Source organism: Enoplosus armatus, chromosome 10 (assembly GCF_043641665.1).
Source record: "Enoplosus armatus isolate fEnoArm2 chromosome 10, fEnoArm2.hap1, whole genome shotgun sequence".
Classification (NCBI taxonomy): domain Eukaryota; kingdom Metazoa; phylum Chordata; class Actinopteri; order Centrarchiformes; family Enoplosidae; genus Enoplosus; species Enoplosus armatus.
In genome coordinates, this window is record NC_092189.1 from 17,667,629 (window position 1) to 17,691,045 (window position 23,417).

The 23,417-nt window shown below is 40.7% G+C and overlaps 2 protein-coding genes across 2 annotated transcripts in view; one reads left to right on the forward strand and one right to left on the reverse strand.

Annotated features, from left to right (window-relative positions):
* Window positions 1-9,137, reverse strand: part of atp8a1 (ATPase phospholipid transporting 8A1) — a 96,863-nt gene extending 87,726 nt beyond the window's left edge. Inside the window, exon 1 of the mRNA XM_070912739.1 lies at window positions 9,046-9,137. Coding sequence (XP_070768840.1) covers window positions 9,046-9,094 — 49 coding nt within the window. The 5' untranslated portion in view covers window positions 9,095-9,137. The remainder of the gene's footprint in view (window positions 1-9,045) is intronic.
* An 8,290-nt stretch (window positions 9,138-17,427) lies between these two features.
* Window positions 17,428-21,592, forward strand: grxcr1a (glutaredoxin and cysteine rich domain containing 1 a). Its single transcript, XM_070913748.1, has 4 exons — window positions 17,428-17,832; window positions 19,273-19,512; window positions 19,610-19,675; window positions 21,413-21,592. Exons 1-4 carry the CDS (start codon window positions 17,428-17,430, stop codon window positions 21,590-21,592), a joined length of 891 nt encoding a protein of 296 aa, XP_070769849.1.
* Window positions 21,593-23,417: the final 1,825 nt, after the last annotated feature.

A 23,417-nucleotide genomic window follows, 5' to 3' on the forward strand; every position in this document is an offset into this window, starting at 1 on the left:
GTGGGAACTGCTCTTAATATTCCCTGGTGGACACTGAGCATTTTCTCAGCACTAATTTCATTAACTGCAGGCGTGTCACGGCTCAACTACCCTGACATCAATAAAGAGAGCAAGAATGGAAAACTGGGCGGAAACTCACTGTGAATATAATTCTTAATCTGTGTTATATTAAGCTTCATAACAACACACCTTTCATCTATTAATGAAGCCACCATATTACCCATACTAACGAGCTGTATAAAAACAATGTAAGAGGCATGGAAAAAGATGAGAGAAAAGAGTAACAAGGAGCCAAATAAAGCTCAGTAGGAGTAGAGAGCAGAAGTACACAACTCTGGAGGGGAAGCCTCTAGAGGAAGGATCAATGCCATCAAGTGCCGTAATGAGTTTGGACGCAGGCCAGATGTCAGGATTATTGCTTGTGTCAGCCAACAGACAGACGGGTGGAACAATAGTCACAAGGGGGCACGTATTTTGGAGAGGGTGCCCAGTGGGAAAAAACTGGGCCCAGCATGGCTTGGCATTGGCCAAGGCATGCCGGTCTTCCCCGGTCTGTCTTTTTATCCCTCACTGAGTATTGTAGGTTACAGAGACACCCTGAAACCATCAGGCATGGGAAATCCCTTCTGTGACACCTGAGAGATTTTTTAAGATACTTAAAGTATGTCAATCACACTAGAACACTTGTTATTTTTCCATCATCAATGCTTATTTTTGTATGTCTACACATGGCCAGCTGAGTTTCTTACATGTTGGAAATCAGGGTTACAATATAGTTCACTATACATGTTCATGGATAAAAACAGGTTAAAGACAAAACCATCCTCTGCAGATGTATGATAGCAGATGTATGATATCCTGCTTGCGAACATCTTAGCTCAGGTCAGGCAGAAGTGGTCGGGGTGAAAAATTATTGCTGCCATGACTGTCAACACTAGCAAGATTAAACAGGAACAATAACGACCTGATACTCAAGCATATTACCTGCACGTCATGACAGAGTTAAATATTAAAGAACACAATAAACAACTGGCCATACAGAGCTGACCAATACATCCCCAAAATATGGTTAGTATATTGGCTCCCTTTTGCCACAGTAAAAGCACTAATCCTTTGTTTTTAAAATAAGAGGATCAACTGAAAATCGCTGTTATAGTCGAGATATTTTTAGCAACCATATCTTATTCTGGGTATTCATGTTTGTCCTCAAATAAAGCTTTTACAACAAATCATAAAAGATATCATGTCACACGCTGGCTGCATTTCACAACTTCATTTGGTCAGCACCTACTATGTCTATGATTACACAGTGATAATTCAGTTGGCTCCATGACTAAGCCTTGGGATTCTTCAGAATGACCCATCAGTTCATGTAAAAAGGCTTTTTATTCTTCCAGAAACAGGTCCAGGCAGATTCCAATCTAACTGTTGAGATACAGAACAAGCACTAATGAGCCTGAGAGAGTTGTAGGCTGGTCAATAAAGTGTAGATGAGGAGGCAAGTGACCTGGCTGCAACTAGGCTCCCACATGATTCATTCAATAATACCAGGGTGGGTGGGGGCAGGCTGCTTGGGGCTACTGACATTGATCTAACACAAACAATAGAATGGCAGCCAAGCCACAGTCAAGAGGCTTTGTGGAGAAAAACTGCATGAAATACTTAGCTGAAAACAGAAAATGCGGAGGAATGACAAGTGACTTGCTCCTGTAGAAATGTTTAACACACATAGACCACCATATAACAAGTACCTAAAAAGAAGTAAGACAGTTCAGCATTGTCAGTCTGCACGTTGTTCACCTTAACCTGAGGCTATCTACCATAGTTATTAGGGTCAAATTAGTTCCAAATCCCTGGGCTTTGGGATTTCTCAATCTCACTACCCACTGAGCCTAATGTGCCAAAGAAAGATCTGTACATGATTCATTTATGCCAGATAAATATTTCAGTAGACAGAGCAGCCACAGTCTATTCACAAGAATCAAAGTCCCTGAGATGAAAGCCCCCCCACCCCTATCTCCAACCGTTTGTGAATGGGGGGGTGGGGGGGGCTAGAAGGGGATACAGATACTGCCTCAATCTAAGCAACAGTAACATCTATAAGTCGCTTATCAGATCACAATGCTGTAACCAGCACTCACAACAACTACAGGGCAGCTGCAGAATTAATCCCCCTCCCTGGTCGGCTCCGTCTGGATCCCCATAGGCTCAGGCAGGTTACAGTAGGACGGACAGTCCAGGGACAACACAGGCAGCTGGAGCTTGCTGTGACATCACAGGGCTGGCCTGGCTTAGCTTAGCGAGGGATCTGCAGGGACAGAGACCTTTCCACTGTGTGCAACTTTATGAATGGTAAAAGGGAAGGGCATATGGTGTGCAATCAAAGGTCTGGAAACAGGAAATAGACCTCGTGAATACCAGTCATTCTGCAATTGTGTTGTGTCATTGCTGTGTCTTCATCAAAACCACATCTATCAAACAATACGCCATGCTCTACTGCCATAACCAAAACAACACAAGGTGTAACCAACTTTTTGAATTCCTCCAAAGCTGTTAGAGAAACAACCTCAGTACACAACTAATCTATTGTCGACCGACAGAAAAGTCATTAGCAACAAATGTGTTCAATTAATCATTAAGGTTATTCATCAAGCAACAAGACTAAGGGTCTACAGCCATGCTGCACTTCAGCTAAATATATAAACATCAGCATGCTGATGTTAAGCAGGTATAATGTTTAACATGTTCCCCATCTTATCTTAGCTTGTTAGCATGCTGACATTTGCTAACTAGCACTAGACACAAAGCACAGCAGAGGTTGATGGGAATATATTTGGTTTTGTAGGTAAATACTGGACAAATTTTGACCTGATGATGGCGTTAAAAGTTAAAGGATCACCAAAGTTACTAGAAATCATCCTGAGGAAAACATGGCCGAACATACAGTATGTGCCAAATTTAATAGCAATCCATCCAATTGTTGACGAGATATTTCACTAAAAGCCAAAAATGGTTGATCCTTTGAGGACCATGAATGTCTAATGTCTTTGATAGCTGCCATTTCCAGCCTCTCAAACCTGAGGATTTGACACTTTTCTCTGTTTTACATGATTGCAAATTTAATACCTCTGGGTTTTGGACTTTTTTTACCGAGACTAAATTAATTACATAATTGGATTATAATGACATGTTTATGTTAACTGTAAGAGCAGAAAAGCAGGCGACACTCTTAAGGTGAAGGGAAAAGTAAGGACGTAGAGACTGAGGGGGAGGGATGTGCATATCCAGCATTTAACTTCCTCACTGGAGATCAGGAGTTCGTCTCCTGTTTCCTACCAACAGTCAGCGCTTCAACCACGACAGCTATCTAACCTTAACCAAGCAGTTTTAGTTGCTTAAGCTTGAACATACTTGGACTGAAGGGGTGGTTCAGTATTTCTTTTTGTATTTCGTAAATATCCAACAAAACACAGTATTGGGATATTGACCAATAACGACAAATATGCAATAGTTCAAGATCTGAAATGGAGGCAAAAAGCTATGGACAACCACACTCATTTTTATTATATGTTCTCTAAAAATAGCTGTAATATCCAAATGGCTGAGCAATAACAATGAATCCATCCCAGTGTTTCAGTGATGCTCATTGACCTGATGTGACATGTTAGTAACGTGTTAGCTCAATAGGCAAAACTGGCACTTCTATCATCCAGAGCTACAGAGCAAGTAACACAGCACACACGCATACGCCCTTTTAGCTCTGTAGGCGAAATAACAATAGGGATGCCACCCATGTCTGTTATTGATTCATGACTCAGTCTTCAACAGCATTAATGTATTTAGACTATCTATTCATAGCAGGATCAATTACACTACTGCTTTTATTGCAGGAGCACAGGCATTCGTGAAATTGATGAAAGCGTTATTGTTTTATTAGCACTGCCATCTAAAGAATATGACCCATATATGTCAAACATTATAGGATTACTGAATAGGTGATCAGTAGGATGTTAAGAAGCAGCAACTTTATATTGCACCCAGGCCATCGACAACTCCTTTAGGATGACAGTTATCTGATTAGATGTTTACATTAGTCCCAGATTACTAATGTCCACCTATTCAGAACCAGAACTCTGAAGTATTTGCTACAGACATAAGGGTGCACTGTGGAGACATTATAACAGTAAATACTGCTGTGAAGGAGCAGCACAGTGGCCTAGTTGGACATAAAGATGAGACGTAAGCAGGGTCATAAAATGCTCGAGATTATGGGGGTCAAGGGCAGCAAGAGTTTCATCTTCCCAACCATTGATGGTGTTGCTTCCCTGTGGAGTGCCTGCCTACACCTCTACATCTGACCTTGTCATCCCGCTGCGACACCATCACATTGACTATCTCCTGGCACGTGCAAGCCTGCTACATTTTCCTGCTGTCCATGCGTCTATGTGCATCACATAGACAAACACAACCAGGCCAGAAACAAGACTTCTGCTCACCAGAAAAAAATTATGATTGCGGATACAGTTTAGGTCTTCTTTCTCAGTGTCCAATGCTGCTTTCATGAATTATTTCATATTTGGGAACAGGAGGTGAGAACGGAGTAACTGTACATCTTATGAGCTGATGGCTAGGTTGACAAGTATGGAAGATTTATCTCCCTACAAACATATATTTGCAACGCAGCTTTTCAGTGGCTCATAAATACGGTTCAATCTGAGCAACACTACTCAGGATCTCCAGCTGACCTGCAGATCAGAGGATCTAATCAGTCCCAGAATACTGATAGCTCAAGGACTCTTGAGTATTTGAGATTTGAGACTAGATAGTGCAAGATTTTGGTTATGGCAATATTGTATTGATTTTTCCTGGTGGTAAAAGCAGCAATGTAGATACTCATATAATTTCACGAGCTTATTTAACTTTTCTAGCTGAATAAAGGCCATCGTTATTTTTAGGGACGGTATTTCATGCGTTTATTGGATAGTTGACAACAGAGAAATGAAATGAAGATAGAATAGAGATGGGGAATGGCATGCAACAAAGGTCCATGGCCAGACGCAAACCAGGGACGATGCGTTTATGGTCAGTACCTTAACCCCAAGGCCACCATGGCACCCCACGATTATTCATGTTATCAACAGATTAATTGAGAATTAAAATGATGTTAGTTGCAATGTCTCATCAACGGGCAATCCTCGTGGCACTGTCTGAAAAGTTCTCACTCATCAGCTTGTGGGTCTTCCTCGTCTCAGGTCAATACGATGACGTGCATGAGCGAACACTAGAATAGGTTCTTTGTCTCTGAATCCGTCTCTGTATGGACGCGTGCACAAGAGCATTTTCACATCTCCCCCTCCTCACAATGACCTGCCACATCCACTTTTCTTTGCCGCCAGAGGAAAATCATTGAGGTGAGGGAAATAGAGAATCTGAAGAAACACATATTAGACTGGCCGCGGGTTAGTGATGGAGGCAGCACATTACGTGGAAAATAGAGGAGAGGAGATGTCCCATGCCGGCACATAGGCAGAGTGGAGAGGCCTGGGGGACTTGATATGACACACCAGCGGTCCCAGACAGGGGATTTAGTGGCGTGTTGGGCTTTTGTGCCACATTATTATCAGCCAGTGATCCGCCAGGCACATGGGCAGCTCTCGATCCCTTCAGAAGGGAGCAGTCTATCCCCCTCCAGTCTCCCTCCCCATGCTGTTACCACTATTCAGACAGACTGAGGCTTAGCTGGTGTTATTGAAATGCTACGGGGGAACATCCTGCTTCACTTACACATGAAAAAATATCTTGAGATTGACATAAAGGTAGAGATATAATGCTCAAAGAAGAGGCAGACTACTTTGTGTCTTTCAAAACTTGTATGTGAGCACCTTCTATCATGTGAATCAGCTGATACGAAAAGACAAGCATTTGGTCTTCTGTTGGATTCATCCTCACAGGACAAGCTTACCTGCCTATCTCCACCTTTAGTGTCAATTGTGAGAGGGGATTTGGTCTGTCTGCAGATAAGCATGCAAGCTAAGACGGCCGGATGTTTCTTGCCATCGGTCTAGCCTTAACTTGCGCGGCCTCTGTCGATCAGCTTTCCCATCTTGACAGTGGAAGCAGGTATTAAGCGCTTTCCCGCCTATCATGGAAATTTGTATTGGAAAGATCAACGTCGAAAAGGTGCCTCGTAGGATCACACATTAAACAGGCTGATAGCTACTGACGTCACCTGTACCCCAAACGTCCTAGATAAGGTTATTTTGGCAACACATGCAGGCGCAGGCTGGCAGTGATGTCGGATGTTTCCACAGCTCAGCGGAGAAGAGTGACGGAGTGGAGCGGCACGTGGTGGGCAAGACTGGGGAGTGTGCAGCATGGAGAGCTGACGGACAGGCCGCTGATGGATTAGGTGGTAAGCCTGGCAGAGGGCTGCCCTTTCTAGATGGAAGCCTGCCTGATGCACTGTGGTGATTAAAACATAAAACTGAAGGGTGGGGAGTGTGCTTAGCCTCTCATAAAAGCAGCCAAAAGAAATGTTGCAGAACAGATGCATGATTGAGCAAAATAGTTAAATAGATATGGGGCCATGAGGCTGGAAATGTTGATGTTGGAGCAGCAGCATAGGTCATCAACCTGGCGTGGTGCAGGAGGTGATAAAATCCAACATTCAGAAAGATGCTTGCAAAGAAAACATAATTCTGTTTTCACTGAAGCAGGGAGATGATAGTGTACGCTTAGTGCTATGGAGCCAAGGGAAAAACAGCAAAATCGTTTGCTCTTTGTAGCCCAAAAAGGTAGTGGCATGGTCGTTGGGGGTTGGGGGGTGACAGCAATAGCTGCTGCATAATTCATGTGTTCGCTGTTGTGACTACAGCAGCCGCATTGGTCAACTGTTTTCTATTTAATCTATATTATTTAATTATTTAGATTTCTTCCAGGAGGATGCTTGGGGCCTTCAGTGACATACACTATAATTTCTGTTGTCGTGCACAGGATGAGAAATTGCTTTATAATTACCAGCTCTTAGGTGGCCACAAAACTACCACCAAACACAACCACTTACAACAAGATGATGTGAAATCTCCAGTGAAATGCACCCTGCTCACACTATGCTTGTAAAAAGATTGAATTTCAGGGGAAACTGTCACATAAATAAAATGCACTGCTGTATTTTGAAGGATTGGAAGAAAAAGAAATGGTGACATCAAGGCCACCTGTTGGGAATACAGATATATGCAGGCATGACCAACACTCACAATGTGGGCACAGTTTTCAGAGTATGAGTTAGAAACATTCTCTGACTCAACAAAAGCAGATTCCAATTGATTATCTGTGGAGTAGATCAATGTCTGGATGGTAAAGATGCTCAATATTTAAATCTTCAAAAATCAGATAAGCAATAATGGTAATTCGGGCCAATATTACCACCAATGTTACATGATTCTGCTGCAATATCATGACCTGTCTACTTTCCACACGTATTGCTTAAGTATTACAGCTTAATCTGACTAAACATATTTTTTCTTAATTTTTTTCTATAGTCTATAATAAATCCCTTAAAGCTTTTCTGTCAAAGGTTGACAGCTACAGGGATACCACAGGTTGGCCTTCGATCTGAGCTCCTCTGTAGCAGCTTTCACACAGACCTTCATGTTCACAAATACTGAATTTTTTTGAGTCGCATGTCTCTTTAAAAATGCACATTTCCCACAGTCCTAGCTACTTGGATGAAGGACCCAGTTCAGGAATACTTCCTGTGTGAATACATACTCAACAATTAAACTGTCTCATGCAGTGAAGTTACTGCATGAAGCTAAATCCGATGGCACACTGTGCATTACTGTAGACTTTCTATTCAAGTATCCTTAATGAGAAGCACATATTAGGTATGCACATCAGTGTCCCCTTGCGTACTTTGAGCTATGGACCTACTTATCTAGAAGTATATAAAATACAAATGAGAGGAAGTTCATTCTAATTCACTTTAAGAGGCCAGACTGCCTGCTTTAGCAGCCAAAAAAAAATACTCAACAGCAATAACTCAGATTGAGATATTAGCCTGAGTCTACAGTTATTAATCAAATCTATGCCTTCCCAAATCTAACCATGACAAGCGAAACACAAACTACAGTAAGAACCATAAATAATAACAATACAATATGTTATTGATCTCTGCAGATTAATTCTCCCCCAGTCCAGAGAGGTCAGAGGTCAGGGTCGGCCACAAATAAGTGATGGGAGGAATTCATAAAGAAACCTCTCGTGGATAAACAAACAAACCTTACTTAAAACCTAGAAAGCAGCCTTTAGAGCTCTAAAGTAAACAGATCCCCGTATGAGCATTCAAATCACTTAAGTAATGTATCCACATCCTCTTTCCCTGGCAAACGCAACTGAGATGCAGTGGAAAGTTACTGGTGCAGTGAAGGAGTGAGGGGTCCCAGCCGAACTACAATGGCTGTATTATCAGGCCCACGCTACTGTAGATGCCATTTGCTGGACACTTGTTATTGCGCTTGTGGCTACTGTCACCAATCATCAACTTGCTATACTGCTGGTCACTTCTCCTGCTTTCTGACATGATGGTACCTTTATCGTGGGCGGGACATAGCTGGGGGTGTCCCAGTCTGGATGGGTGCTGGGTTGGCTGGGTCAGGTGCAGCCTACACTAGTTATACTCTAAGAAGCTTCACGCAGACTACAGACACCCATTTGATAAAGCATTTTTCTGGGGAGACCCCTGTGTTTTACCTGCAGATATAGAGGTGACAGCAGACTTTCTCTTTGGGCCAACTTTTTTAAAATAAGTGACATTAAAACTGAGTGAGTTCTTTTCCAGGAGACTCCTTGTGTCTGTCAAGGTCCCCGGGGTTTCCTTGACCCATGTTGGGGCACCGTTAATGACAGCTTTAGCTAGCAAGTTACTGTACTGTACTTCCAGAGAGCTACCGGCCGGCCTTCTAGCAGTAACAAGAAAACAGCCGTGGACGTGATATTTAAACATTTCTCTAACACATACAACGAAGTAAAATTGTCTTTACATACCCTCCGCCCGGGTACGAAGATCAGACATCGTTCTCTGGACGGGCGGCATCTCTCCACGCAGAGCCGGGGGACGGCACCTGTCAAGCGGCCACGGCTTGTTAGTTCTGCTCCCTGTGGCTGCCGCTGCTTCCTCTTCCCAACCGTCAAAGAATTTCAAAAAAACGGCTAAAATTCAGCAGAGGAGTCTCTCTCATGCGGACAGAACTGCTGCGTGTCTACTGCTAATGGGAGATACAGACGATGTATAAACAACATTCAGTTCCTGGTGGTGACAGAACCATGCCCAGGAGCACACGGCTTCACGGATCCCCCTGCATCCCGGTTCACACGGCAGATTATAAAGCGGATAGACGCCTTCGGTATACCAGGAGTGGACACGGGTTTACCATAAACTGACGTGAGGGGGACGGTGCCGCTTCACATTATGGACCGTACCACATTCAGCCGCAGCGGAAGGGGGGTGAGTGAACATAATAACTCTCATTTCACCGCGGCTAGGAAATATAAGTCATGATTTTTTTGTATTTTCCGAGGACATAAAAAAGAGGAAGTGCTGGATTTTACTCGGCAGGACCAATAACGTTTAAGACAAAGATACCTTTTTAAAACTGGCCAACAAATCGTTCGTTGGTGTGGACACGTCCCCCCTCTGCTGTAGACGTTGTTCACAGGTTGGAGACAACAATAGTACCCTGGGTGGGAGTTGGCTTATCACAATTGAATCTTGTTTTTGTATAAAATTCAGTTATTAATGAATTAATAGTTATTGTAATGTCAGCAAATGATATCCTCTACCATTACGAACTAAGATACATTAATTTATGCTCAATAATGGAATATTTATTAGAAATATTTTGCAATCATGGAAGGTCTCCACATATATTGTATTTTGCAATACATGCCACGATATTTATGTCTTTCTGCACAAGTATAATATATAACTATAGCTATATGTATGTATATAAGGGATTTAGTCTTTGAAAAGAATAAGAGGACATTTTTTAAATTTTGTCTGATACCTTTATGTTAACCCATAAAACTACTGACTACTTTAGTTAATGAGTTCTTGTTTTTGTTTTATTGCTGTATGTTTGAATTTGACGAATATAACTCACTGAGACACTACCGACTATAGACACAGCCAAACTTGTGATTAAAAAAGTCACTAAAAAACGTGAATGATCCCAGGAGGTCATTTACATTTGTTTGATATTATGTCACAATACACAGAGTTTGGAGGTGGCTGTAACCACCATATAGATGCAATGTCAGAAGCAAGTATTGTCAGTATGGTTATTAATGCTTTACAAAATTGTAATATGTTACAGACTGATGCATAGGCCTAAATAAATTTTACTTTGTGTTGCCAAGTTGTGTGCTTAGTTCCTTATTAACCAGGAAGTCACCCTGCTGTTTAACCACTCGGCTCTGAGTCCATAATCATATTTCATCTGTATGTGAGAAGTATAGAGACTGGACATGTTTCACCAACTGTATAGCACAGACGCTGGACACAGACACTGACTTTTGTTCATGGTGGAGCTACGAAAATGAACAACTCCAGCAACCTCACTTTGAGCTCTGGACCTTTTAAGATGCTGCATTGGGACTGTTGTTAAAGAAATAGCTCAGTCACATTTGAGGCCTTGTCCTTAACAGATATGATGTGCAAGCACCAAAAAAGTGCAGTCTAATCTACATGGACACTTTTTACAGGCCATGTGGCTGCAGATTCCGACATCATCTGATGCAGAGAAGAAAACTGAACTCTCTCTTTACCTGGTAACTCTACATTGTCTGATAACATTCAGGGATGTTTTTGATACGGCAGGAGTAGTGTCACCTATTAAAGACCCCTTTTTTGTTCACTAACGTATAGACTCATTAATCAAATGATCAATCAAGTTTTGCAGTGACAGGCCATCTACTGACCACAACAATGGAATCGAGCAGTTGTAAGTAGACACTAGTATCAGTCACTGTGTTATTATGTGATTATAGGCAAGCTCAGCAGACAGCATAAACCAGGGTGACTTACTCTATTTATTCCTTTATATCCCTCAACAGCGTGTCTCTCTCCTGTCATGAATCTGCTCTAACATGGACCCTCAGTTGCCAATAACAGGACACATAAAAAAAAGAAATATACATGCAAAGGCAAAGAAAGCAAACAATGCCGTCTCTGCTGCGACTGCCTGGCTTCTGCACATACAGTAAATCAAAGTGTGTTCTCATTCTCACTGCAGTTGAAATGCAAATCACACAGAAGACAGCATTTGTACAGCAGCAGCACCACTGCAGTTGCCTGAGAGAACTGCAGTGTTACAGACACACCACAGTTGTCTGGTGCGTATATTACACTGGCAGTATTTTCATAATGCTGAGTGTCCTGCTTATGTGCATGTGTATTTACAGAGAGGTTCTTCAGTTGTTGCTGCCAGACTCCTTGCATATTTTAATGTAATATGACACTCTTGGTTAGGAGTGATTTAAGATGCTACGATTTTGATCCATCGTCCCTTTAAAATTAAAATGTATTTACTGATGTGGGGATTAGGGGAAAATGAGATTATGCGTCTGCTTCTGAAAACATGAAACAGTCTTTGTGTATGAGTGGTGCACTAGATGCTGGCAAATTTAACAACAGAAGGCTGTGTTCAAATCTATTTGAACAAAAAGATTCAGTAACTTAAGATTTTGATATATTCATAATAATAATAATAAAAACGTGTTTTTTTCATCTTAAATGCAACTGTGAGTCTTATTCTCAAAACAAAAATACAGAAAGATTGTGTTACATAGGACCTCAAGATTCACCACATCCAAAAATAAGAAATGAACACCTGAACATCTATGCCTCCTCCTGTGCCTGCTGGAGACACATTTCTCCCAAAGATTTCCTTTCTTTCCCCCACCCCAGCCTAATTCAACATCAGCTTGCCACCACCGGGATTTGGCTCTGTAGCTCCCACGGTTGCTAAGCAACAGTGACAAGAAGCCTGCCTCTTCGATAATATGTGTGCGCACTGGTTTCTGTGTTTTATAGCATACCCAGTCCAAACAATGACTCATTCAACCAGCCGTCAAAAATTCTGCCACTGTTGAAATCTGTGTCAATTACAAACAGCACAACTGTTTTCATCAGCTTATTTTTATCTTTATTAGAGTGACCTACAACCATTGTTCTTTCATACGCTTCCCATTCTTACACATGGCAGGCGGTGATTTAAATGCAAATAAAAGATCCACCAAGACTTTAGCACAAAACATAATGTAACACTACTTTACAATCAGGTCCTTTAAATTTTATTTTTGTCCACAGCATTAATTAGCTATTGATAATAACAACACTTTATTATTCCAAATTTCATATGGGGCGCCCTTCTACTATAGTTGTTCAACAAAATGGCAATACAGTACTCCAAACCATTTGGAGAACCACAAATGAATTAGGTAGCAGAAACAGGATTTCATGATCAAGAGCGCTCAATAAAGTAAAGTCTGGCATATGACTTCAATCAATCGAAGTGCCTGAAAGTGCCTCATCTAAGCTACAAACAGCCTCATCAACCCACCTTTGAAATCCTCCCGGTCACCTTCTCTACGTCAAACTATGATGAGTTTGCAGTGTCCTTCAGAGATAGCAAACAAACAGCAGGTTGAATAACCAGCCTATAAATGATGCTGTTTGTAAGCTCCTGTCTGGGAGCCCTTTGCCTCTGCAGGAAAATACTTTGAGCCACTTTGCTGCTGTTGAGAGAGGAAATACTAAGCAAAGAAGTAATGCAGCTTAAACCCTCCAACAGCTTTACTGGATCCTATCCCAGATGCTTTTAAAAGGGTATCCAGTTGACTATAGGATGACGTACCACCTATTTCCCTTACTGGTATCTTTCCCATGGTACTGCGAACAGCTATTGTGAAACCTCTCCTAAATGTGTAACCTAGGCGTTAAAGGGCTTAACAATTTTATAGTAATTTAGCATCATTCTTTTTAAAAGTAAAATCATTACAAAAACAGCTTGAATCATACATTCATTGTATTTTAGAGACAGGCATTCAGAAAGCACTTAAAAATGAAAGATGGGATAAAACCAGTTCTCATTTTTAGTGCTTTTAGACTCAGGAGTGGCTTTGGTATTCTCAAAAAAACATGAATGTGTTCAACACACCTGTGGCTGCAATCTCTTTGAAGTTCAGTTTGTAAATCTTGAGCCTGAACATTTTACCTCAATCTCTTCAGGATAAATTAATTGCGTCATTGATTTTATCATTAATCATTGCTCCTTCTCTACAGACTGATCAAACCAAAATGGTGCAAGCAGCCATCAGGCCTGCAGCTGCATCCTTCATTCGTTGCCCTCAGCTCTTGAAGGAGATGATTGGGCGGTGACATTTAGCTGTAATTGAATTGCATCCTGCCCCCTTGTGGACATTGATCTGTAGTCAGGGAGGTTGAGGTGGTTTGATGACCAACTAATCACAAATGATGAGTCACTGCGGAGTCATTTTCTTTAACTCTGTTCACGACAGTTGATTAATGTGTGCAGATCTTGTCAAACGTGCACAAAGACACATTTCACATTCTATAAGAGGTAAGAGTTGGATAAAATACTATTTTGAATACCATTTTCTCTCATGCCCTAGATGTAGAGATCAGTCTGATTCTGTCTTATTACAACAACTCAGGGATGGACTGCAACTCAGTCATATAATGAAGTTAACATAAAAATGTGTTCATTCAAAATGTGCTACAAAATTAAAACCATTTATCACCCTGCACTGTTTGACTTTCTCCACTCAGTCACAGCCGAGCCAACAAACAGCAGTGAAATTAAAGAGCGTTAAAGTATTAATCTTTTCAAATTACTTTTTTAATAGCAGTTGAGGTGGCTGGCGAGGCTACATTAGCACTGCTGATGAGGAGGGCTGAGAGATAAGCTCTTCAGGTTGAAAAGACTATCACCATCTCAGTGGTCTCTTGTCTAAATGTGCTAAAGTGAGATAAAATGGCTGCTTGACTCAACATGGCGTGGGTGTGTTTCACTGAACTCTAGATAAGCATGTGCCGTCCTGTCTTTACAGGAAAACATGGAGTTTTTTTCATGCATGTTTCATCATCTGCTGTGGAGTCACTGTAGTTGTATCCACCTGAAGTATTTTTCTGGATTAAAAAAGGTTTTAACTGTAACTGAAAGTTATAGTGTATGAGGGGAGGATGATTGAGAAACTGCTCCTCCATGATATAAAAAAAAACTAATTAAAATGAAAATGATATGTAAAGACCATGACTGATTTATTATAATTATAAGAACAGTATGTTCAACTGGCAGGCAGAGTACCATAAGCAGCTTTATCCAGACACTGACTGCCAAATTCAAAATGTAGGATCTCTAATCCACCCAGCACCAAGACTATATAAAATATAATATAACATAATACAATATAATGTGCGGTTATGAGTTTTTGAAAACCCTGTGTAGTATCAGTATTCAGTATCTTTAATTTTGAGAATTTTCATGCACAAAAGATATCATTTCCCTCAGAATTCGACTCTTATCGGGTGGCAAAGCAGCAACTGCACCAATCATGTAACACTAAAAGACAGCCTTGAAACCAGTATTACCCACTGCACCTGACAATGGCCTATATGACGTAATGACGACCTATATTCATGAACACTAATGTAAACGAGTCTTGAAACTTGGTTTCAAAGGCTGAGTATTTCTCTATAACATTATGAATGCGTGATTAAATAAGCAACAATCATGGTAAAAGTTTAAATTCTTCACACTATTCCACTTGTGTACAGGTGGCAGCAATGAGCCAACAAAAACAGAAATGCACCAGTGAAGGCAGTGAAGAAGATGGCTGCTATCATGTGCACATGGATTTAAACAAATTCAAAACAAATTGACTTTGCAAATGTTTTCTGAGGAAGTAAATGTGCTCAATGCGTTTATGAGACCTCGAGGATACACACAATGCGCTATGATGAGTAACACTGAGTGTAAACAGAAACTTTGTTTGTTTACTAGAAAACTCCACAGGGAGCCTTTAACTTAACATAAGCAAACAACCAAACAACTGTCATAAATATTGAGTCAAATGTTGCTAAATCCTGATTGGTGCACAGAAATAAATGGCATAACCTTTATTCAGCAGAACCCCCCACACACACTTCAGACCAAACACACACTTCAGACCAAATGGCACAGACAGAAATCTTGGTGAAGTAACCAAGACTGCTCTGACTTGGGCACTTTACTGTCAGAAGCTGATTGAGAAAATATATTTCACTGAGCCTTTGACGACGGTAGTTTAGGAGAAGAACAGCTCAATAAAATTAAGTTCTAAGACGATATTAAAAAAATAAAACTGATTAAGCCCCCCTCAGCTCCTCGGGCAGTAATTTCAAAATATAGATACCCTAATGGCATCTAACGCTGGCTATTAGCAGCAATGATACACTCTGAGCCATTACAGGCCATATTGTACTAGCTGTTGTGATGTCCTTATAATAAAAGACAGTTTAAAGGAGAGTTTGGGTCATTTTGGATCAATAAGACTTGGAACCAGAGCCAGACTCAATACTACAACAACCTCAGGATGTCACTAAATCTTAATTTGACACATGAGACTTTCCCTGATGGATATTCTCTAATGATCAGCACGAGGTGACACAAACAGGTGATGACATGTTGTGTGTGTGTGTGTGTGTGTGTGTGTGTGTGTGTGTGTGTGTGTGTAGCTCTTACCTCAGGGGCCAAACTGCAGCACTCAAACAGAGTGGTGTTGTCACTGCTATAAGCTGACGTGTCACATCTCCAGGGAGCTGCTTCATCACCTGTGACACAAAAAAACAGGCCGAGGCGTCTCTGTGGACAGGCTGCTGTGTTGTGTCACTGTGATACATTATATGGTCACTTCTGCTCCGTGAGGATGCCCAGTGAACACCTGCACTCCCACTTCACGTGTAGCGCACTAAGCAGTCAAGGAATATCCACTTACGTCATGCATTCATTGTTTGGAAGATGTCACAATGCATTTTATATATGTATATGCATATATATAGACTTTTGCTACTCTTTGTAGTTTGTAGTTTATTTGTCACTTGTCACAGCTGTAACAAATGCAGTTAAAATTTATAAAAACTTCTGAAAAAAGATAGAAGCATCAAGACAAAAACAAAACTTTTAAAGTGTTGGAGTAAGTGCAATAAAATATCTGAGGATGTTCAACTAAAGTGCATATAGAAGAGTAAAAAGATCAAATATATACTTTAATAACCTACTTAAACACATATAACAAACAAGACAGGTCGAACAGAATCGATCAGCTTTGTGAGAATGCAGCCACAGCGGTTCTTTGAGCTAAATGCTAATGTCAGCATGCTAACATGCTCACACATGGCAATGCTAATATGATTAAATTTAGCAAGTATAATGTTTGCTAATCTAAACTACATGTCAACTAAGTAACGTGGTTAGCTAAAACGCTAACGTGTAAGCATGCTAACTTTTGCTAATTAGCACCGAACACAAAGCACTGCTGAGGCTTTGATTTGTGTTATAAATATTGGACACATTTAAACTTGTTGATGGTGCTGTAGGAAAAGTCAGGGGGTCAACAAATTAGGATTTATCATCTGACAACCATGAATGTGTAAAATATCATGGCAATCCATCTAATAGTTGTTGAGATATTTCAGTCTGGACCAGAAGTGAACCAACAGCTAGTGTGGCTAAAATTACGGCTAGCGTGGCTAAAAATTATGTAATGTTATGATGTAACTAGGTTAATGTCTGTGTGTTTGTGTCATCTAAGGTGTGTGTTTAGTGCTGGGAAGGTGTAGGGCGTTCAGCAGTCCAACACTTTAATCATTATTTATGTTTTAAATTAATTACTAGTTTGTAGGGGGAAAAATATATAATATATACCTTTCATAATCTTGAAATGTAGCTGATGCAGAAGTTGTTTTTCGCCTCACAGTGTCGGCTGTCGTCCTGTCCCATGAGGGAGAAATGTTTGTTTGTTTGATTAAAGCACATGAAGTCAGGCCATTAAAAGTCTTCTGTCAAAGCTTTGGTGAAAACTGTGTAAACTGTGATGAATAATTCAGAGACAACTATCATTTTACTTGAGATTAGCTTGCTCGGTTGCCATGGTAGAGATGCATGTATTATTTACTGGCAGTGTGAGTCTGACTGTAAGACAGCTTACAGACTTTCAGTCGTTTTTAGATCTGTTCAAACGGCGAGGATTAAACGTGGTAGTAATCCATGGGGGACAAATAGTGTGTCTGAGCTGTCTACCTCCGAATGAGACGCAAGGAGCTACGCTGCAGTGTTGTGGACCATGTAATGTGGCAGAGGGTTTGCAATGGAGGGGACGATGCTGACGGCAGGGCCGGAGAAGCCACAGAAGAGGGTGAGGTTCCGTGTGGCTTCGGGGAACAGCGGCCGGGTGCTAAAAGAAATGTTCAAGGATGAGGGGCCTTCAGACTCCCTGGATTCAGACTGCACCAGCAGCTCTGACGCTGAACGGGCCAGCACCCCCTCCACAAGTGGAGACCTACACGGACACCTGTATGGATACCTGGGCTCCGAGCTGGATGACAGTGAGTGTGAGCCGGATGACCTGCTCATGTACGCAGGGGCCACCAAGGACTGGATGTTCACCACCAAGAGGGTCAACATACTCAGTAAAAATGGGACTGTGCGAGGGGTCAAGCACAAAGTAAGCGCAGGTCAGACGCTGTTTGAAAACCTTCCCACCTCCAACAGTGTGAGTACACCTGACAAGAGTTTTGTCTTATTGTTTAATACAACATGTTTGATGCATTGCCATTATTTATATAAATATATCAGTTATAACACCAGTTCCCATCACTGTTGTCCCTGTCCTCAAATCTAGTTACAGGTAGGGGCTACATGAAGGCTGAGATAAAAGCTCACAATAGAGGACAAGGTCACAGAGCAATTAAAGATTAATGATGCATTTCGTTAAGTGTTTCAAGAGAAACTAATCAGGTTAATGAATTCTCTGCACTTCGCTTTCTAGTATCCCTTCACAGACAAGTGTTTGTTATTCTGAGGTAACTCTTGGCCTGTGTGCTGATGCAAAGGTGATGCAGAAGGTCATATCGAAGAAACAATTTTTCTGCAGAGTGGTATTAGGTGAACAAACAGCGTCACTGTAGACAAGATAACGCTTCCCATCACGATTAAGTGAGATTATCTTTCTTCTTTAAATGCTTATCACGGTCCGGTCTTATCCTAAAGGAGCATTCTGGTGTTTTTATGTTTATCATCAATGTAAAAATCACGATTTTCAAGTCTGTGCAGTAAATTGATTTCAACTCTGTTGAAATAAATGGTAACCAATGGCTGCCTGGATGAGAGGATGAGCACATTAAAAAAGAATATATATATATATATATATATATATATATTTGATATACTTTAGGAAATTCTTTAAAGCTATGCAAATAATACATAACTTGTTAGATGGTTAAAACATGCAGTATCACTTTCTAATAAGGCACCTTTTATAAATGGAAATCATAATCTCCTAACACACAGCTGCCCAAACACAGGTCTTGGAGGAGGGGTTTAGTTGCCATATTTATATTTATATATTGGGATGGCAATCCTCACTTCACCTTGACAAACTGTACATCATTGGAAAGCTCAAAGCCTCACAAGCCTCATAGTTGCGTAATTTGTAACGGGACTGCATTCAGAAAAGACCAGTAAAATCTCAGTCTCGAACATTTGTCTTATGTTCGTGCCTAAGATTTTAGTTCAGCATTAGTCATTTTTCTTTGAGTTTGTCATTTTCAGCTTGAGAACAAAAAGTGGGTGTTTACTAATGCTTTATTGATCAGTTATAAGCCATTAATAAACACAACCTTTGGGTTGCCAGGTGAACAATCCCTTTGGCATTTCTATATGGTATTAATGCAGTTAGAAATGTTGTTGATGTTGGTTTATGAAAGCTATTAGCTATAACTTATTAGAAAAGTGTTACCAAACAAATGTTCCTATAAATGAAAGAAAATATAGTACATATACTGAAATATACTGACATTTTACATCATAATCTACAATATATTGCTGCCAGGATGTAAAGTTTAATTTCTGCATTGTTAATTCTAATATATACTTAAAAACAAATACAAAAAAATCTAATGATGTAACAACATTGAGGATTCTTCCCTCTTAGATGGAGTTGTCTCTTGAATTTGGGCGTATAGTGATCTACACTACGAGCTTCCGTGTGGTGAGGACAACCTTCGAGCGCTGCGAGCTGGTCCGGAAGATCTTCCAGAACCACAGGGTGAAGTTTGTGGAGAAGAACATCGCCCTGGACTGTGAGTACGGGAAGGAGCTGGAGGAGCGATGCAAACGTGTGGGAGAACCTCCTTCGCTACCAGTCGTGTTCATTGACGGACACTACCTTGGGGTCAGCCCTCATTACTCCTTTCTAATGATATCAATATCGTGTCCGTTCACACTGATTTCATTAAATATTGAATCATGGCATTGAACTTGTTTTGCAGGGTGCTGAGAAAATACTAGGCATGAATGAATCAGGAGAGCTTCAAGATCTTCTGACAAAAATTGAGGTTAGTTTTCATTGTTTGGCTTCACATTATGAATAATTGATGGTGGTAAAATGGGTGATTTTCCTGTGAATCAGGTTGAGTCAACCACTTGATTTAACACACATATTGATTGTTTAATTATTCATGTGTCTCCTATTAGATTAACAATATTATATATGCTTTATTGCACATATAATATCAAAGATAATTATGAAGTCATAGTGAATTAATGCTTTGTGTTTGTCCAAAGTCATTGAGATGAACACGGGAGCAGTAATCCCCCCCCCCCCCAGTCCTGTCATCAATAAAACATGAGCCAACTGCAGTGTAAAAGATGCATGCACATCAATAAGTGACCATCAATAATGGAGGGCTTGTTATTGATTCTGCCTCCAACACATTTGTTCACACACACCAACGCACAGCACGTCGCTCTGTGGTGCAAACCGAGATTGTGTAAACTATTTCTACTTCGCTCTGAGCTGCAGCAGCATCTGTCACACAAGCACTGGCCTTTTCTCAGGCCTCAGGTTGTAATTTGGAGTTCAGACCCAAGAAAAATCTTCATAAGTGAATACAAAGCCGTGTTGTGACATTTAAGTCACGCATTCCCGTCCCTGCAGGCTATTAAAAAAGTGTGCAGCTCTGAAAAGGTCATGCATACGCTAATCAGTCCAGAACTGGCCGGCAACGTGGCTTTATTGTTTATATCTGCAGAGTGATGCCCGAAATAAACCTCCAATTTGAAAAGGAAGTTGTGATTAAAAGAACAGTTAAACATTTTGGGAAATAAATGTATTTGTTTCCTTGCAGAGTTAGATAAGAGGATTGATACCACTCATGTCTGTGGGCTAAATATATATTAACACTGGGAGAAACAGTTAGCCTTCACTAATCAACACGATATATCTCATTTGTTTAATCTTTGCAAAAACTGAAGTGTAAAACCGACAAATTGTGTTTTTTATCGCTGCGGTCAGGAATTGTTAGTAGAATGGGAAGAACAGGAAAACCTCCTACTACAGCATTGTAGTCACATGATTTAATTAGCCTAAATTACCTACTTTTGTGATGTTAGATATTTGGAGTAGTTTGTTAACAAGTGAAAACAGATACCAACAAAAATAGCTGAACGGTTTGTTGACACAACTGTCAGAAATAAATGCCAATATTCACTTGGAATTATAACTTGGAGGAAACTGTTTTTCCAACTAGGTTGCTCCAATTTATGGTCTAAATGACATGAAGCAAACACGGCACATGTGCCAGACTATTTCTAGGTTGGGGGCAGTGACTTTTTAGAGTCTCCACAGGTTGCTTGGCAACCTCACAGTGACGACAAGACTCCAGGAAGTCTCTGCAGCCGGCCAGGAATTAGTCTGGCACATTACTCCCCGTAAAACAAATGAGATGTAACATGTGAATGAATGAGCTTTGCTTGTAGGTGGATTTTTCTACCTTTGGACAGAGCCAGGCTAGCTGTTTCCCCCTGTTTCCAGTCATTATGCTAAGCTAAGCTAACATGGTAGCGAGTGGTATTGATCTTCTCATCTAACTTTCAACAAATAAGCAAATAAGAGTGTCCCAAAATATCAGACTATTCCTTGAAAGTCTTCATTCTCTGAAAATGTGGGCTTTAGGAAGAAAAGTAAATCCAGCGCTGATTTGTGTAAGGAATGTAGCTATTTTACATGCCAGTGTTTAATGTTGGATATCTTATCTGGAATGTAAAAAAAATGTTATCCATCCATTTTCTAGAGGGTACAGCAGCCCCAGACGTGCCAGACCTGTGGGGGCTTTGCCTTCGTCCCGTGCCCAATGTGCCATGGCAGCAAGATGTCTGTGTTTCGCAACTGCTTCACGGATTCCTTCAAAGCCCTCAAGTGCACTTCCTGCAACGAGAACGGCCTGCAGGCCTGTGTGAGCTGCAGCCAGTGAGGATGTTAAGTGCCTGACCCAACATCCTAACTTCCCTCTCACACAGGACCTTAAAACTGGACTGCAACACAGGCAGTGACATGAAACACAGCAGGACTCGTCTTCCATGGCCATTGTTAGTAAAAGAAAAAAAGGAATTTGTAATAAAATCTGTGAATTTGGAGATCTGGTGTTGTTGGTATGGTAAGAATGATGAGAGAGAGAGAGAGAGAGATCTAAACCAAACAACAGCAGGCTTCTCCCTTTGGATTATTACACAATTCTCATCAAACAGTTTCTGTCTGTTAATACTTCATGAACTAGTTTTACCTCTCTGGTAAACTTAAGCTTGTTAGTTAATTAGTGAGGAGGCTCCTCCTTTAACAATGCTCTCGTTACTAATCCCATATCAGACAGAGTTAAGGATAAAGGAGACACAGGACAGAGAGGGAAAGTCAAGGGCTCAATTTGCAGCCATGAAACTGGACCTTCGCTCACAGCGGAGCACCAAACATCATTCAAACCTTTTACAAAACGTTTATTACTTAGAAAAGATACACACAGCACACCTAGCTAAAACTAATTCAGTCTCCAACATTATAACCTTCCTGAGGATTTACTGCAGGACTATTAGACTGAATTAGTTTTAGCTAGGTGTACCTAATAAACTGGCAACTGAGTGTATGTAGCAAACACACTTAACTTCAAATAAATCAAGGGAATCAAACAAATGTCAACCTTTTTAATAGTATATAATATATTTCTGGTCTACATTACAGTTGAAATGATTAGTCGATTCATTGACAGAAAAATAATTGGCAACTATTTTGATAATTGATTAACCGTTTGTCATTTTTCAAGAAAAAAGCCCCCACAATTCCCCAGTTTCAGCCTCTCAATTGTGAGGATTTCCTGATTTTCTTTGTCTCTTATTTGTGAGTGTAAACTGAATATCTGAAAACAAGACATCTGAAGATGTCACATTTGGCTTCAAGAAATCGTAATTGGGATTATTTGTTTTTTAGAGTTTAAATGATTAATCATAGGGAAAAATCGTCAGATTAACCAACAATGACAATAATCGTTAGTTGCAGCCCTAGTCAAACATATATAACTTGCAAATATATTCCCCAAACAATGACCTATCCAGAAGTATCCCGTTTGTGCCTCCATGTTATTGCAACTTCACAAACAGGTTAAAAACATTTATTTTTAATCGCGCAGCAAACAAAATATTGAAAATATTTTCAGAACAGCAGTGTTGTTAAATGAGATTTTCAAAGATGGCTGGGTAGTTATTCATTTTTTGGAAAATAGGATGCTATGTCTCTGTGACTGGAATGTATAATGGTGATACAGGAGATGCAGCACGATGCAACGTTACTAATTGGTTCAATAATGCATTGGTTCAATAATGCATTGGCTGCACAGGGATTTAGGTTTGCATTGAATAATTCAACCCGAGGAGAACTTCGTGTGTTCCAGTATTCTTCAACCTTGAAAAAAAAAAGGCAATGCATTTTGGTTTTAGGAAATGAAAAGACAAGTCACTCTACCATCAACAATGCACGCGGGATCTCATGCAACTCTCGCCGTTTGGTGTTTTTAACGGATGATGTCATTTGTTGGCTGCCATCCAGGGGGTCAGAGAAACGCAGCGCAGCTCTCTATGCTGTCATAGCCCTGTACAATGCTGCTTGAACATGATTAGACAAGGCAGCACTGTAAAGAGGCTAAAAGCGTAGAGCAGGGTGATGATGATGATGATGATGATGATCATCCGCCATGAAGACTTCTCCTGCCATCATCACACGCTACCTGGATTGTTCGAGATGCTCCTGCACCT